General features: G+C 42.6%; 1 protein-coding gene across 1 annotated transcript in view; it reads left to right on the top strand.

Annotated features, from left to right (window-relative positions):
• The window catches only part of pola1 (polymerase (DNA directed), alpha 1), a 436,651-nt gene that overhangs the window by 10,675 nt on the left and 408,464 nt on the right, over nucleotides 1-17,512 (top strand). The window contains exons 2-8 of the mRNA XM_072513953.1: nucleotides 3,437-3,570; nucleotides 4,241-4,337; nucleotides 4,511-4,591; nucleotides 4,895-5,007; nucleotides 8,436-8,498; nucleotides 8,652-8,753; nucleotides 10,096-10,318. Of these exons, the coding sequence (XP_072370054.1) occupies nucleotides 3,437-3,570; nucleotides 4,241-4,337; nucleotides 4,511-4,591; nucleotides 4,895-5,007; nucleotides 8,436-8,498; nucleotides 8,652-8,753; nucleotides 10,096-10,318 (813 nt within the window). The remainder of the gene's footprint in view (nucleotides 1-3,436; nucleotides 3,571-4,240; nucleotides 4,338-4,510; nucleotides 4,592-4,894; nucleotides 5,008-8,435; nucleotides 8,499-8,651; nucleotides 8,754-10,095; nucleotides 10,319-17,512) is intronic.

Raw genomic sequence — 17,512 nt, forward strand, 5'->3', positions numbered from 1 at the left:
CCAACTTTTTGAACATCTTCGAAACGTAGCCCATGGCACCTGTTCCCTCCTCCTCCCTCCGACAGAACTACGATTCGCAAATTCTGCCACCTGGACTAATTCTCCTGGTCGTCCACTATCGCCCGAAGCAACTTGCAGGCCTCCCCCAGCATCGTCATCTCTGCCTCTAACGACACGATCCATTCGCTTATTAAAACTCCCTTTCTTGCTCTTGGATCGTTGCACCTTGTGACTCGAAGCGATTCTCCACCTGATCCAAAGTCCCACGAAGAGGGGCTGCTGCTCCCTCAATCACATGGGATCAGTTCCTCTGCATCTTCTTTCGCTGTTGACAACTCCCCCTTGATAAAGTCCATCACCTGCTCCACAGACAGTGTGGCAGATGACGATGACCCTGCCCCCTGCGACGTTTTTTCCACTGGTGCTGCGCCATGCGTGTCCTCCAACTCCTGGGCTAAGGCTCTCACCGATTTTTGCTGGGTGTGATACCCTGCCGACATTCCACTCTGGGGGGGGGGAAAAGCACCACCATCCACTCACTCTTCCCTTTTTGCACAAAAATCTGCCATTAACTGGGTCGAAAGGGCCAAAACCAACACTTGCAAGCAGGAGTCACCTTGTGTGCGACTGATCAGATCATGGCTGCCATTGGAAGTCTCCTGGCCATTCTTAACGTACTCTATACTTGGAGTCTTTGCAGGACTTTGAATTTCACAGCAATCTACTGTAAATGCTTCTCCACCAATAAACAGTTGCCCTTCTCTCGGGATGATGGTGCAAGCAACAAAGCAGTTTAGGTATTTTGCCAAGCTGCAATGTCAGCAGTGACTGAAGAGACTGATTCTTCAGCGGCAATCCTCTTGCAGTAAACATTGTACTCTCGTCATTTTAAATCTAATCTGCATGTATTTTGTACTAACTTTTGCCAATATAATTCTTTAACACTGTCCAAAAGAGTGCCTTATTACCGAAGCTTTTTGTCATCCACTCATCAGAACAAACACAAGAATACCAAATTTCAAGCAATTAGGTCTACTACAGTAGAATAAGGTGCTGATTGGTTGGCAAGTTGACTCTGGCTGATGCAGCGTATCTTTTTGGACTGATAGCAGCATCCTGTTAGTGGTAAAGACCATTTGCATAGCCATTGCTGAGGTGACTGGTTTCCAACACCCTGGCCACCTTCTTTTGTGCTAGATTCCAACCAATAGGGAGTATCCCCCGATTCACATTGACCTCTATTTTCCTTGGGCTCCTTGATGCTCTACTCGGTCAAATACTGCCTTGTGTCATGGGCAGTCACTTCCACCTCACCTTTGCAATTCAATTCCTTTGTACATGTTGGTCCAAGGCTGTAATGAGGCCTGGAGCCACGTGACCCTGGCGGAACCCACACGGAGCAGAGCAGTGAGTGGATTATTGCGGAATAAGTGCTGCTTGATAGCAATGTCAACAACACCCTTCTGTCACTTTGATTGAGAGTGGACTGAGGACAATGAATGGATTGGATTTATTCTGCTTTATATGGGCTGATGTGCCTGTACAATTTTCCACATGGATGTTGTAACTGTACTGGAAAAGATTGGCTAAGGGCATAGTTAGTTCTGTAGTTCAGTGCTACAACTGGGATGCTGTCGGTGCCCAGCGTGTTCAGTGTCTTCTGCCGATTATATGTGCTGGGGTGCATTAGCTGAATCTGGCTTCTGTGATGTTGGGGCCTCAGGAGGAGGCTGAGATGCATCACCCATTTGACACTTTTGGCTGAAGCTAGTTTCAAATGCTTCAGCCTTGTCTTTTACACTCGCATGAAGAACTGTGACATCATTGAAGATGGGATGTGTGCAGAACCTCCTCCTGATATTAGTTGTTTTGTTGTTGACCATCTTTCAAGATGGATGTGGCAGGACTACGGAACTTGGAGCTGATCTGTTGATTGTGATATTACATAGTTTTGTCAATTGCATGCTGCTTGCACTGTCCAGCATGCATGTCGTCCTCTGCTGTCATTTCACCAGGTTGGCACCTTATATTTGGGTATGCCTGGTGCTGCTCCCAGTTTGCTGTTTGGCGCTGAGTTGGTCTCCTGGTTTGATAGTATTGATACTGAGGGGGATGCTGGACTGAGGCTATAGATTGTGGTTGAGTATAATTCTATTGCTGCTGATGACTCATAGCTCCTCAAGGATGCGTAGTTTTGAACGACAAGATCAGTTCTGAATCTTCCATTTAATATGAAGCCAGTGCAACAAGGTATGATGGCGAGCTGAAAATATGTGAAGATGGAACTTCATTTCCACAAGGACTGCATGATTGTCACTCCAGCCAATACTAACAACACAGATGCACCAGCACATGTAGATTGACAAAGTCAAGTAGGTTTTTCCTTGCTGGTTTTCTGAACTCGGCCAATTCATTTAATGGTGCTACTGAGGCACCCTTGATGATGGTCATTGAAGTCCCCGAGTCAGAGTACTTTTCTTATTCTTTCTCAGAATGTGGGCATCGGAGGCTAGACCACTATTTATTGCCGATTGCTAATTGATCAGAAGGTGGTGGTGAACTGCCTTCTTCTACAGTTGTAGTCCATGTGGTGTAGGTACACCTACAGTGCTGTTGGGAGGGAGTTCCATGGTTTTGACCCAGTGGTGGTTAAGGAACAATTCCAACTCGGGATAGTGGGGGATTGCAGGCGGTAGTGTTCTTTTGCATCTGCTGCCCTTGTCGCTCCAGGTGGTAACGGCCAGGGGTTTGGAAGGTGGTGTTGAAGGAGCCTTGGCGAGTTGCTGTACCGTATCTTGTCTCTTGTGGATGCTGCTGTCATTTTGTCGGTGGTGGGGGACTAGACCACTGTATCACCACCTCTGGTGGGTCTGACCTGCCGGTGAGACACTCGCAGAGGATCTTGGGTTACAAGTCAACCACACTGGGTCTCGTGTCGACCAGACCAAGTAGAGGTGACAGATTTCTTCCCCAAAGGATGTAAGGGAGTCTCACGGGATTTTATTATAATGTGTTAGTTTAAAGGCTAATGTAAGTGAGACTAGCTTTTAATTCCAGATTTAAAAAAAAATTAAATTCCTCATGAATGAATCCAAATTTTCAGATGAGGTCTGTGTCTGCAACTAATGGTTGAAAAATGATTCACTTTTAGAGCGAAGTTTGCTATGGATGCCACACAATGTTCAAAAATTCATTCATTATTGGCTAGGCCAGCATTTATTGCCCATCCCTAATTGCCCCCGAGAAGGTGGTGGTGAGCAGTCGCCCTGAACCAGTGCAGCCCATGTGGTGTGAAGTGAAACTCGCAGAATCATAGAATAGTTGAGAAGTAGGCTGTTCAGCCCATCCACTCTGTGTCAGCTCTTAGCAATTCAATTTGTTCCACTCAGATTAATGTATCAGTGTTGATTAATGTATGATCTTGTTTCAAATTTAGTTTCTCAAGATGGTGCCGACTCTTGTAGCTTGGCAACGTCACGCTCAAAACGTAATCGCAAAGACAAAGGAGGACGAGTGGCAGCGCTGGAACGCCTGAAGAAGGCCAAGGCTGGCGAGAAAATAAAATATGAGGTAAACTGGTTCATTTGAAATTTTGAAAAGCCAATTTGGCAGGGGAGGACATTGTATTTCTGGAGATGTATGTTAACTCAAAAATTCTGATAATTGATTTTCCGGTCATATTCTCCATTTGGTGCTTGTGCTGATAAGAAAACCAAATTAATGTGATTAATATTAATTGATTGGGCAAAATTGTATCTGTAATGATTGTTGAAGATTCTATAGATGAAGTGGTAGGCAGTGTCTTTTGGAGATGTGATCTAGAGTCCTGACTGTTATGTTGTTTTGCAGTCGCTGCCAGGGTTTAGGACATCACCGAACACGTACAAAGGCCCCTCAAATGGACGAGTGAGTTGTCCATGGTCATGCTTCGTAAATAGGTTAGGTTTGATATCTGCAAATACAGTTCAAGGAGCTATATTTTAGATGAAGCAGTAAAACCATCAGGCTAATAATCTGGAATTACATTGTGCCACAAGTTGGACTGAACAGGGAGAGAAAGATTAGGATTCTCCATACATGGCTGAAAGGCTAGGGTAGAAGGAGGGTTTCAAATTCCTGAGACACTGGGACTACCTTTGGGAACAGGGAAGTTTGTGAAGGTAGGACGGTGTTCCAGTTCGGTCAAGTCCACTTCTTTTTCCACATGGTACAGCGTGGTGTTGAATCTTCTGCCTTTCAGATTGAAAAGATCTCAAATGTTTATGAGGAACTTGATGAAGATCAGTATTCCAAACTTGTATGTGAACGGCAGGATGACGACTGGATAGTTGACGATGGTATGTACTAAACTTCATTAAATGCCCTCTTTTTATATTGGAGCTGTGAGTCCTGCGAAGGCAAATTTCTTTAGACTTGACGGGAGTCATCTGTGTAAGTACCTGTGCCTCTAAATGAGATATGTTTACTGTTATTCTGGAGAACGTGTTAATATTGTGTTTCTGTTTGCCAGATGGGATTGGTTATGTGGAAGATGGTCGTGAAATTTTTGATGATGATTTGGAGGAAGATGTCTTTAATGCAAAAAACAAAGGTAAGCATTCAGCAATAAAAACTGAGAATGCTGGAAATTCTCAGCAGCTCAGACAGCATGTATGGATTGAGAAACTGAGTTGATGCTTCCGCTCCGTGAACTTGCTTCAGAACTTGAAGAAGTTAGTAACAGTTTTTCAACAAGTACAGAAGCAGAGCTCTTACCTGAAACTAACAGAAACCCTGTTCTCTCCCCACAGATACTGTCTGACTGGAATGTTTCTGTCATATTCCGTTATTTAGACATTGTCTTTTTGTTAAAATGCCTGCATTGCTGTTTGCTACTCCGTGTTTTTTTTTATAGGGAAAGAAAAGTCCAATGCCAATAAAGACAAAAATGTGAGGAATATGATGGTTTCAAAACCCAACAACATCAAATCTATGTTTTTGGCCAGCACGATGAAGAAAAAAGCTGAGGTGTGGCATCATTTCTTTGTTGTAAATGAGGTGCATGCTTCCTGATTTTCCCATAACTTGTGGAATTTCTTTTTTTCTCTCCACCTCTTGTCCTTATTGCAAGCTCCCTTCTTGGCAAGATCCTGGAAACAAAATGCAATTTGTAAAAATCTGATATTGGTGTGCTTTGAAGGTTTCCTCCGGTTTCCTTCCACAAGTCCCGAAAGACACGCTGTTAGGTGAATTGTACAGTCTGAACCCTTCCTCTGTGTACCCGAGTACGCCGGAATGTGGCGACTAGGGGATTTTCACAGTAACGTCATTGCAGTGTGAATGTGAGCCTACTTGTGACAATGTGAGCCTACATATAAAGATTATTATAAACCAATATTGTTCGTGTGCAACGGACATTATATATGGAAATACATTAAATTATTGATTTTCTGAGTGCAGTAAGATCACACATATATTTTGGGTGACATGGTGGCACAGTGGTTAGCACTGCGGCCTCGCGGCACCGAGGACCTGTGTTCGATCCCGGCCCCGGGGCACGTCCATATGGAGTTTGCACATTCTCCCCGTGTCTGCGTGGGTCTCACCCCCCACAACCCAAAAAGATGTGCAGGGTAGGCGAATTGGCCAAGCTAAATTGTCCCTTTACTGGAAAAACAAAAGAATTGGGCACTCTGAATTTATTTTAAAAACATATTTTCCTTGCCATTGTTCTTTGCCATTTTTCTTTATTTTCTACTCGCGCTGCACGTTCTGGGGTCCTGAGAACTTCAGTTAAAAGGAAATAAGGAAAGTGTTGGGGTTGTCAAAGGTCTGACTTCTTAATTGTGCCCTGACTGTCCATTTAAAAAAAATTAATAATAACTTCAGGACTTCATCAGTGTCCCACTGTAATATGCTTGGGGAAGGATTTAACTTGTACTCGAGTATAAGAAACATCTCCAAGTTTTGTGAGCAATTTCTTCCTGTTAAATTTTGTGTCAAAGTCGACCAGGAACGATTGCCTTCCTCACGGTAGGAGAGGACTTCCTGAGGCAGTGGGCTATTGCTCAATTTAAAGACGCAAAAGCATTGCTGGAGTGATTGGTTAGGTTTTGGTATTCGGGGCAGTAAGGTGACAACAAAGCCCAATCTGACTATTGGCCTCAAAGTGTGGAGCTAGTTTCACAATCAAAGTCTTACCAGCCACAAATCTGTTTGAATCCTTTCCAAATGTCATTTTGATGCCACATCCTGCATCAGCACAACTCGCATTGGGCATCTTAAAGTTGAACACCCGCAGAATTGCAGTATTCCTGCTGTACCTTCAAAATCTATTTCAGATTTTGTAACAATTTGGATTTTTGACTGTCAGCTTTGGCAGCATAGAAAATCAATTTTCTTTATAGCCGTAGAGAACCAGACTCTTGAGTTTGATTCCCATCGTCCACCTATATTCCAAGTTTAAAACACAACCTTACTGCACAGGGAGCCAATCAACCCATCACACCTGTGGAGGCTCTCTGTAAATTATTCACCTAGTCCCTTTCCCCAAGCTCTTTTAATGTATTCTTCATTTTTCTAATACTTACACACTTACTCTTTTTTCAAAAAAGTTCTTGTGAATTTTGCATTTGCCACTGTTTCTCATGTTGTACCTATGCCACAAAGTTAATACAATTCTCCTAATCTCTCTGTGTTCTTTTGATGCAATCTTCTATTTATGAGAACCTTGCAGAATGTTGCCTATTTCTCTTGGATTTCCTCGTCGTCTTCTTTGCTTTGCTGAAATTCCCTCAGGTTCTCGTGATCCTTTTTCCTAATATGACATGGAATCTTTTCTCTATCCTGCATTGCTTCTTCATAGATCATAGGATTTACAGTTCAGAAGGTGCAGACATCTTTCATAAAGTAAGATGCCCACATTTGGGCATCTGTAATCTAATTGGTCCAACTAAAGATCTATATAAGATAGCATTAATATCTTTTTGCTTGGATACTCATTGCTTTTGTTTATAATAATACCTTAGTTTCTCTGGTGGACTCCTCTAGATTATAATACTTGGCAGGAGCTTCCCTGTTAGATTTTGCAGAGGCATGCTTATTTTTTGGGTCAATGTGGAAAAGCATTAATGGTGCAATAAATAAAATACTGCAGGTTCTGAAAATCTGAAATGAAAATAACGCTGGAAATACTCAACAGGTCAGGCAGCATTTGAGGAGCCTGAAACAGAATTAATATTTTGAGCGGAATATGACTCTTGTACATGGAGAATTGCCCGCCAACAGGGCACTCCGATACAAAGAACTGAAAATAGACAAACCCCCGCCCCAGAAACGGGAGCAGAAATTCTCCCTCTGGCCAATTACTTGCCACCCAAACTTTCATTATCGCTGGCATTCCAAATTGTGCATCTCCTTTAGTCCCCTTTCTTTCCAAATTATCATTGTTGCCCTAGCCTCTCCGACTAATTTGATCATTTTATCCTTGCAGATCAGCCCATCTTCAACCTTCCATTCCCCCTCCCAAATCGCAGAAATTGGCAATGTTGGAAGATTGCTTTTTCGAGATCTCTGCTATTTTATCCTGCTATGCAATCCCGCCAAGCTCTTGCTTCCACTGACTGACCCTGACAACCTGTATATCTCCCTCCTCCCTTCACCCATACTCTGAAATTCCCTTCCTTAACATCTGCCTTTCTACCTAACCCTTTTAGGGTTGTCCTCGAAATTTACCTCTTTGGCCAAGCTTTTGGGTACCCCCACCAATCTTGGCTTGATTGGACTGGGTTGGATTTGTTTATTGTGACATGTACCGAGGTACAGTGAAAAGTATTTTTCTGCGTGCAGCTCAAACAAATCATTTAGTACATGAAAAGAAAATACATAATAGGGCAACACAAGATACACAATGTAAATACATAGACACAGGCGTCAGGTGAAGCATCTAGGAGTGTAGTATTAATCAGAGCGTCCAGAAGAGGGTCATTTAGGAGTCTGGTAGTAGCGGGGAAGAAACTGTTCTTGAACCTGTTCGTGCATGTTCTCAGACTTTTGTACCTCCTCCCCGATGGAAGAAGCTGGAAGAGTGAATACCCCGGGTGGGAGTGGTTTTTGATTATGCTGTCCGCTTTCCCAATGCAGTGGGTGGTGTAGACAGAGTCAATGGATAGCAGGCGGGTTTGCGTGATGGACTGGGTGGTGTTCACGACTCTCTAGTTTCTTGCGGTCTTGGGCCAAGCTGTTGCACTACCAGGCTGTGATACAGCCAGATAGGATACTTCCTATGGTGCACCAGCCATTTCCTGGGTTAGGACAACGTCTTGGGACATTTTTCTGTCCTCGGGGTACTGATTTGCCATGGAGAAGGCCATGTCACTATCTATATATATCTATATATATATATATATATATCCTGTTGTAAATGACTTTTGTTCAATTTTATAATCTTTTTGCAGAAAGATGTTGATCTGTCCAAGGATGATCTACTGGGAGACATACTTCAGGATCTTCATGCAGAGGTAAAGAACCAAATCATGTTTGAATTATTTCAGTTAATTGCATTGCGTGCTGTGACTTGCTTATTCCCTCTTCCTATTTTGTTTTTTTTGTGTTTGCATCTATTGCATTTGTGTTTATGTATTCTTAAGTAATGAAGTGTTTGAACTTAACAGGCATCTTCACAACCTGCGCCACCACCTGCTGTAGTTTTAAAGAGGAGGAAGCCTGCTGGGGTAGCAGCAAATCCATTTTCTGTCAAACCACCCACCCATAAGGTACCTCAGTAAATGGTATTGACAAATTGCAAATTAAAATCATTTCTATGCCTTGAATTGGAAAGCGAACAGTAACATTTCTGATGTGGTCTAATTTGACTGCTTCTGATTGTTGAAAGGAACCTGGGACATGTGTTCCTGGCTATTCTTTTTGTGTCCTGATTAATGTATATGCATTTTTAAAAAGTGCACAATTTAAAATATCTCTTTATCAATGAACAGATTTTCTAATGTCGTTTTGAGCCCTTCTCTGCCAGCACTACAGCAAATATATTGCAGAATTTGCAATGCATATATATTCTAATTCTGCTTCTGTATCTGCTGTAATCAAATATCAGGTTGTGATGCATCTTGCAAACAGCTTGGGCATGGTCTTGAAGACCAAAAATGTACACCACTGAGGGTATTGTAATTATGCTTGTAGAAGAGGTCACTGTCCATAAGATTCTAACAAGTCGCTCATATGAAATGTCGATTCAGCAAAAGGTTTTGCAAAGTGTGCAGTTAAATTACTTCCCAGCGCTTCATGCCATTTCGCTGTCACATGATGAGCTGTCTTCATAATAATAATCGCTTGTCACAAGTAGGCTTCAATAAAGTTACTGTGAAAAGACCCTACTCGCCACATTCTGGCGCTTGTTCGGGGAGGCCGGTACGGGAATTGAACCCGCGCTGCTGGTCTTGTTCTGTATTACAAGCCAGCTCTTTAGCCCACTGTGCTAAACCAGTCCCGGTTCATATCAGCTGGTCTGATAATGATCTCTGGCTCTAGGGTTCTCAATGAGAGTCAGAGAAGGGACGTGACCATTATGAATTAATTCATACCAGTATGAAACATGACCAGGACGTGACCACAATGCCACCAAAATTTGAAGCAAGTAGGTAAACCCAAAAACAACGATGAGGTGATTTTATCCCCCCCACCTCTCCCCGGCCATCCGCCTGCCCTTCGCCACCTAGCTAACCATCGCTGGGTTTTATATTGTATAATTGCTTGAAGGAGGGAAGACCGACAGCTAAGGAGATCCACACTTTTGTAGGGTGATTTGTGGGGGTACAGGGAATAATTGAATCTTCTAAAAGGAATGAGGAGAGAACTTTTGGGTGAACAAACACTGGGTACAGCAGTGAACTAGAGAGGAGAGCAGTTGAAAGCAAGGAATTGATGACCCCTGACCACCCACCTTGCAATATTTTGATCTTTAATATGACTATCATGCTGCATTGTTTCAATAATACAATTCTTCAGGTAATATTTGTTGAATTCAATTCAGTTCAATTATCGACTATTTCCCAAATAAAGTTAAAGTTTGCATTCCTTTGTTTTACTTTATTTTTGAAGCCCCAGGCTTCTCCAGTCCTCCGTTCTAATCACCAGAGCAATTCTGTGAGGAAAACGGTTGTTGCTGAAGAAGTGGCCAGCATTGTGGATTCAGCCCAGCCTGTTCCTGCGAGTTCCTCCGTTAAACCGATGACTGTGAAGCAAGAAGGAAAGAGGGTGGAATCGGTAGAAAAAAGGGACTGTCTGGAGGCTGTGATCGTAAAAGAAGAGGAACTGGCTGAAGGTATAAAACTTTTATTTATCTATTATCCTGTGTCTCTTGAGGGCAGTGAGTCATGCTGTGGTCTTGTTCCAAGGGTTTTGAGCAGCCCTCTAATGCAATACCTAGCTGACTAATTGTTTGTGTGTAATTCCAAACCGAAAGGTATTTAATTAGTCAGAATCTAATGGATATTGTGATCCTGTTATCCATGTGTATGTAGCTTTGTTTTGGTACACTCTTAATAATCTATGTGTATTTCTCCCTATGTGTATTTCTCCCTATTCTCTCTATTTGGCTTATGTTAAGAATCCCGCTGATGTTACCTGAGAGAGTGTCTCAAAGCCCATAACTTGAAACACTGGTTCCTAGTGGCGTACTTTTGTTTGGAATAATGTGAGGACCTGTGTACAACAAGTGAGGAACCAGACCAGTTGTTGTGTAAACAATGAATAAAGAATATTTATTGAAGCAAAAGAAAAACAAACACGAGAAAAAACTAAGATACTCTAGAACACTTTATATGAATAACTAAACATGCCGTTTTATCTGAAGTTACCTCTTATTCCCAAAATTCCCACATTCCCTGAACTCACTGAGACACCCCTTTTCCCAAGCATCATCCAATTTTAAGTATAGGCCAAATCCAGTTAATAATTACCACGCAATGCCGCTTAGGTGGCCAAATCTTGGTTTTTTTTGCCCCGTGTTTCAATGAAGATTATGATTAGGTTTGCAGCTCGGTGCTTCCTGAACAGAGTCAGTACCACTGTCTACTCCTTCCATCACTTCATTGAAGATTTAGAGGAAGCTATTTGGATGATAATTGACCAAATTGGACTTTTCCACACTTGGTGCGAAGGGGGGGGTAAAGGAGGAGGACCTCCTTGTGAACCTGCTCCTGGGCCTGGCCAAACTCACCATCAACTGGTCCAGATCGTGGACGATCAAAGGGGTTGTTCGACCCGACTACCTGCCCCTCGACCGTGGCTACATTTACGGCTGGCTGAATCCTGGGGATGGAGCATGCAGTGCCCACTGGCACCCTCGAGGCCTTCTGTGCTCGGTGCGCATCACAAAGACCGGGTTGCCTTATTGGCCCAAGTTTCATTTGTGATTCGTTTTTGTTCGTTTGGTTTAATTTAATTGGTTTATAGAGAATAGCTGGACTTATTCAATTTATGTGCATAGAATCTACCCCAGCAATCTCCCATACTGGCTGGAGGGTGCCAATATAATAGCTGGACTGGAACTGCTTGGCTGAGGAGCAGCTAACTCTGGTAGACATGTCTTCAGCTCTACAGCCAATGTGTATTCTCCGATCCATTATCTCTACTATGTTCAGTGCTACTTGAGGTAACATTGAGGTAAACCAAGTTGGCTGTTTAGATTGAGTGAATTGCCCACTAAGCACTTTTGCAGCTCCTTGTGACTTGGGTTATTTGCCTTGGAATCTCTACAGTGCAGAAGGAGGCCTTTTGGCCCATCCCCCGCAACCCCACTTAGCCTACACATCTTTTGACTGTGGGAGGAAAGTGGAGTCCCAGAGGAAACCCACGCAGACACTGGGAGAACGTACAAACCCCACCCAAAGTCGGAATCGAACCCGGGTCCCTGGAGCTGTGAGGCAGCAGTGCTAGCCAGATAGGGCAGCACGGTAGCATAGGGTTAGCACTGTGGCTTCACAGCACCACGGTCCCAGGTTCGACTCCCTGCTGGGTCACTGTCTGTGCGGAGTCTGCACGTTCTCCCCGTGTCTGCGTGGGTTTCCTCCGGGTGCTCCGGTTTCCTCCCACAGTCCAAAGACGTGCATGTTAGATGGATCGGCCATGCTAAATTGCCCTTGGTGTCCAAAAAGGTTAGGAGGGGTTATTGGGTCAGGGGGATAGGTGGAAGTAAGGGCTTAAGTGGGTTGGTGCAGACTCTAAGGGCCGAATGCCCTTCTGCACTGTACTATGTTCTGTGCCACCAAGCAATTGTTGTTCAATGTGGTTGGTTGATTTAATGAATGAAATGAAAATCGCTTATTGTCACGAGTAGGCTTCAATGAAGTTACTGTGAAAAGCCCCTAATCGCCACATTTCGGCGCCTGTTCAGGGAGGCTGGTACAGGAATTGAACCGTGCTGCTGGCCTGCCTTGGTCTGCTTTAAAAGCCAGCGATTTAGCCCAGTGAGCTAAATCAGCAAATTAAGGGTATATATTTTTTAAAAATGAGTGCATTGTTGGCTGTGCCTGGAGAGAGAGCTTTCAACTTGCTGTTAACGGTATAATGTAACTTTAAGTTACTGCGCTGACCCATTCTCGCTTGCAATTATTTCATTGCATATCTTGTAAACAGGATTTTAGTCCACGTCACACACTAGTCCCGATGGCAGGTAATATACTGGGTTTGATTATTACTGTGTGAGACAAAAAACAGCATCTCCTAAAATGGTTCATGGTGGAGCCAGTTTAAACCTTCCCTAATCTTAGCTTCAAATGGGCAGAGCACTTAATATGATCAGTATATAATTAACCACAATCTAATTCTACCCCTATCTTTGTACATTGGCAACACAGTACAATTGGTCACACCAGTATTCAATTAAGCTTTCAAGTCAAGGTTATTTAACGGCGCATTTTGCTAATGTGGTGGAATGACAGAACCCAGAGAACAGTATTGGAAAACCGTGTAAAGGACTGGAAAGTGGGGCACAAAAAGATGCGATAGAACAAAAATCCAAAAGCTGAAGAGAAAGAAGTGGTTAAAAAGATAGGGGGGAAATGCGATTCAGCTTTTGGACTGAAGACAGATCTTGAGTTTAGGAGAACAAGTTGACTTTTTGGCTTTGAATCTTGGGTCTAAGATTGATAGAGATGAATCTGTTGGCTGAATTTCTGATTTGAGTGTAATACTGTAGACGAGGCACTTTTAAAATTTGTGGTTGAAGTTTCTAATTCCTCGACAGTCCATAAGTTAGAAGAGTTATACGAGGTTGCATGTTTTTTAAAATTAGATTTTGACCTGTGTCGCCTCTTATGCCTAATGCCTTTTACAACATGTCAGTGGTTCATCGAACTGTGTCACTGTAGTGATGACATTTGAGTAGTAAATGAAAATACTGATGGAGAAGTGCTGGTGGGGGGTGCTGCAATGGTGGGGGAGAAGTTGCAATCGACTCCGAATACAGAGGACATTGGGGAAATCATTCATTGACTTTCAGTGTCGTTCTGGATATCGGTGTATCTGAGCAGTTGACAGAGAAGTGGGAAATGCAAAGTTTGGCTCCTGCGCAGTGTGTGGTTTTTCATTCAGCGTCCACCAGGTGGTGGTAGAACAAAGCTTAGAGATTGCAGTGCTGAAGGCTGTTTGATTGCGACACATGGCTTCCTGAGAAAAGGCCTGTGCATATAATTAGATAAAAATATTGATGTGAACTAATTTGAACAGTATCCCGTTCTGTACGACACATCGCACAAATATAGTACTGTGAATACTGAATCACTTTGGAGCTGGGTTTTATAATTGTTAAGGTTTCTTCCCACAGTCTAAACATGAGCAGGTTAGGTGGATTGGTCATGCTAAATTGCTCCTTGGTGTCCAAAGATGTGCAGGGTAGGTAGGGTAACGGGGTTCCAAGGATAGGGTGGGGGTGATCTTTTTGGTGCAGACTTGATGGGCTGGATGGCCTCCTTCTGCACTGTAGGGATTCTGTGATGAAAAAATTAACTCCGGGAAGAGTATCACTTTGAAGGTGGAATTGTCATGAGAATGTCGCTTTAAGAAAAGGTTAGCTGCTCATGTTACTGCAGTGATGTCAGAGTGTGGGTGTGGCTCTGGCTCTGCTTTTTAGTTTCACTTTGAGAAAAGCTTGGGTGTGTCTCTGTCTTTTTTGGTTTCGTTTTCAGTGTTGGAGCTGAAGCCAGACAAAGCAGGTGTACTGTTCTCTCTGCCATGAAAAAACTATCTCTTGATCATTTGGTGAATTCAGAATTATAAATGTTTTCAGTAGTGAATGTAAACCTGATGTGCTTCTGTTAAAAGGTGTTTCTTTTGTCTTCTGGATGTTGTTTGGGAAGTTATTAAGGATTACTTAGTGTTGTATTCTTTGGGGGTTGTATTTGAATTGATGGTTGCGAAGATGTTCACTGTATGTTTTAAAAAGGTTAACTTGAGTTCATAGAATACACATTGTTTTGCTTTTAAAAAATACTTTTCCATTTCTGCTGTACCACACCTGCAGAGTGGGTCGTGTGCTCCCCATACCACAATCTATTAAAAGTTGTGAGTCAGGTGAACTCCATGATACACTTTGGGGTTCTCTAAACCCTGGCCCATAACAAATTGGGGGCTTGTCCGGGATAAAAGTCTTAGTGAACTTAAAGACAGTGAGGGGTGAGCATATTGTGGTTGCTTTCCAGGTGTGGTATTCTAGTTTAATTGGGGAGTGTGTTGTGGACAATGGCTCTTTCAGAGACTCTGAAGTTTTTGGGGGTGGAGACGGTCATACGCAGTACCTTATGGACAGAGCAGACGGTTAGATTTTGCAAAAACATTGCAGTTAATGTTACCTGACAAAATGAGGTAATTATGGCGGTGGCTAAGCATTTAAAGTTGCCTGAGATACAGTTTGACTCATTGGAAATGGCAAAAATTCAGTTACAAATTAAACAAATGGAACATGAGAAAGAATTAAAGCAGCTTGAATACGAAAGAGAGGGAGCGGAAAGAGAGAGAGAAGAAAAAGAAAAGGTGAGAGAAGAAAGGAGAAAAGCAAGATAGTCCTAGCAGAACAAAGAGAAAGGGAGATAAAGATCAGGGAAAAAGATAAAGTGAGTTTGAACTTCAGAAAATGGCCATGAAACATGACAGTCAGTTAAAATTGGCAGACATAATGGGAAACATACAGTTGGATGAAAGTGAGAAAGAGCGTCAAAGTCGAAGGCTTGGTGGGGATCTATTTAAATATGTCCACGCATTGCCAAGGTTTGATGAGAAGGAAGTAGAAGCCTTTTTCATTTCATTTGAGAAGGTGGCTAAACAAATGAAATGGCCACAGGACATGTGGGTATTACTGATTCAAACAAAGCTGATGGGTAGGGCTAGTGAAGTGTTTGCATCACTACTCGGAGGAGGTATCTGGGACGTATGAGGAGGTGAAAAAAATCCATCTTGGGTGCATATAAACTGGTGCCTGAAGCCTACAAAGGTTTAGAAATTTAAGGAAAGAATTTGGTCAAACATACATGGAGTTTGAAAGGCTTAAACAGAGTAATTTTGATAGGTGGATAAGGGCTTTGAAAATAGACTAAACGTATGAAGCTCTTTGAGAAAGTATACTTTTGGAGGAGTTTAAAATTCAGTTCCTGATGTAGTGAGAACTCGTGTGGAAGAACAGAGGGTTAAAACTGCGAGGTTAGCAGCAGAAATCAGAGTATCATAGAATTTACAGTGCAGAAGGACGTCATTCGGCCCAACGAGTTCGCACCGGCTCTTGGAAAGAGCACCCTACCCAAGGTCCACACCTCCACCCCATCCCCGCACCACCCAACACTAAGGGCAATTTAGCATGGCCAATCCACCTAACCTGCACATCTTTGGACTGTGGGAGGAAACCGGAGCACCCGGAGGAAACCCACGCACACACTGGGAGAATGTGCAGATGATTATGAATTGGTTCATAAATCAAAGCTTGGTTTCCGACATCAATTTCAGCCTGTGAGGGATAGAAACTGGGGACATGAGAAATACTCAAGTGGTAAAGGTAAAGGTGATCTGATGGGAGATAATAAGGAGAGTGTACCTCAGATTAAAAAAGAAATCCAGGAGGGTGGAAGAGAAATGAAAAGTTTCAAATGTTTTCACTGTAATAAACTAGGCCATGTAAAGCCATAGTGTTGGTGGATGAAGAAAAGCACAGGAAGGCTGATGTGGTAAAACAGGATAAGACCGTGGGGTTTGTTAAAGTGGTAAAGGAAAGCCCAAGTAAAGCGAAGGAGGTGCAAAATATTGTATAGGTGATTGTTAAGAAGGTGCCATATCTCTTTAAAGAATTTACTTGTGTGGGTAAAGTTTACTCGTGTGTATCAGGAGGAGCAGGTAAAGAAGTCACAATTTTAAGAGATACGTGAGCTAGTCAATCTTTAATGGTAAGAGACGAGGAGTTATGTAGTTTGGGAAGAATGTTGCCAGAAAAGGTGATTATATGTGGAATTCAGGATGAGAGGAGTAGTTCCATTATATAAGGTAAGGTTGGAAAGTCCAGTGAAGAGTGGTGAAGTGGTAGTAGGAGTAATAGAGAAACTACCTTGTCCAGGACTACAGTTTATCTTGGGTCATGATATAGCTGGATCGCAGGTGGGTGTGGTGCCTACTGTGGTTGATAAGCCAGTGGAAAATCAGACAACTGAAGTGTTGAAGGACGAGTATCCTGGGATTTTTCTGGATTGTGTAGCAACAAGGTCACAACGTCACATGTTAAGACAAGAAGAGAAATCAAAGAGTGAAGATGAAGTTGAAGTGCAATTATCAGAAACTATTTTTGATCAGATGGTTGAAAAAGGAAAAGTACAGGTGGAGGATGAGGCGGATATTTTTAGTTCAGGAAAACTGGCGGAGTTACAACAGAAAGATGTAGAAATAAAACAGATGTATCAGAAAGCATACATGGAAGAGGAATCTGAGTGTATATCTGAGTGTTATTACCGTAAAAGTGATGTCTTGATGAGAAAATGGAGACCGTTACATATGCAGGCGGATGAAAAGTGGGCAGAAGTTCATCAAGTAGTATTGCCGGTCGGGTATCGAAAGGAGATGTTGCGAGTTGTACATGAGGTACCAGTGGGAGGTCATTTGTGAATAAGGAAAACTCAAGCTAAAATCCAGAAACAATTTTATTGGCCTGGACTACATAAAGATGTAATTAAATTTTGTCAATCATGTCACACATGTCAAGTGATAGGGTAACCTTAAGCAGTGATAAAACCAGCACGCTTAATACCCATTCCAGCATTTGAGCAACCTTTTTCAAGCGTCCTTATTGATTGCGTAGTACCGCTTCCTAAAACGAAAAGTGGGAATCAATATCTTTTAACGATAATGGATGTCTCTACTAGGTTTCCAGAGGCCATTCCAGTACGTAATATTACAGCTAAAAAGATTGTGGAGGAGTTACTTAAATTCTTTACTAGATATGGACTACCCACAGAAATACAATTGGATCAAGGATCAAATTTTA

Source organism: Scyliorhinus torazame, chromosome 8 (assembly GCF_047496885.1).
Source record: "Scyliorhinus torazame isolate Kashiwa2021f chromosome 8, sScyTor2.1, whole genome shotgun sequence".
Taxonomy (NCBI): Eukaryota; Metazoa; Chordata; class Chondrichthyes; order Carcharhiniformes; family Scyliorhinidae; genus Scyliorhinus; species Scyliorhinus torazame.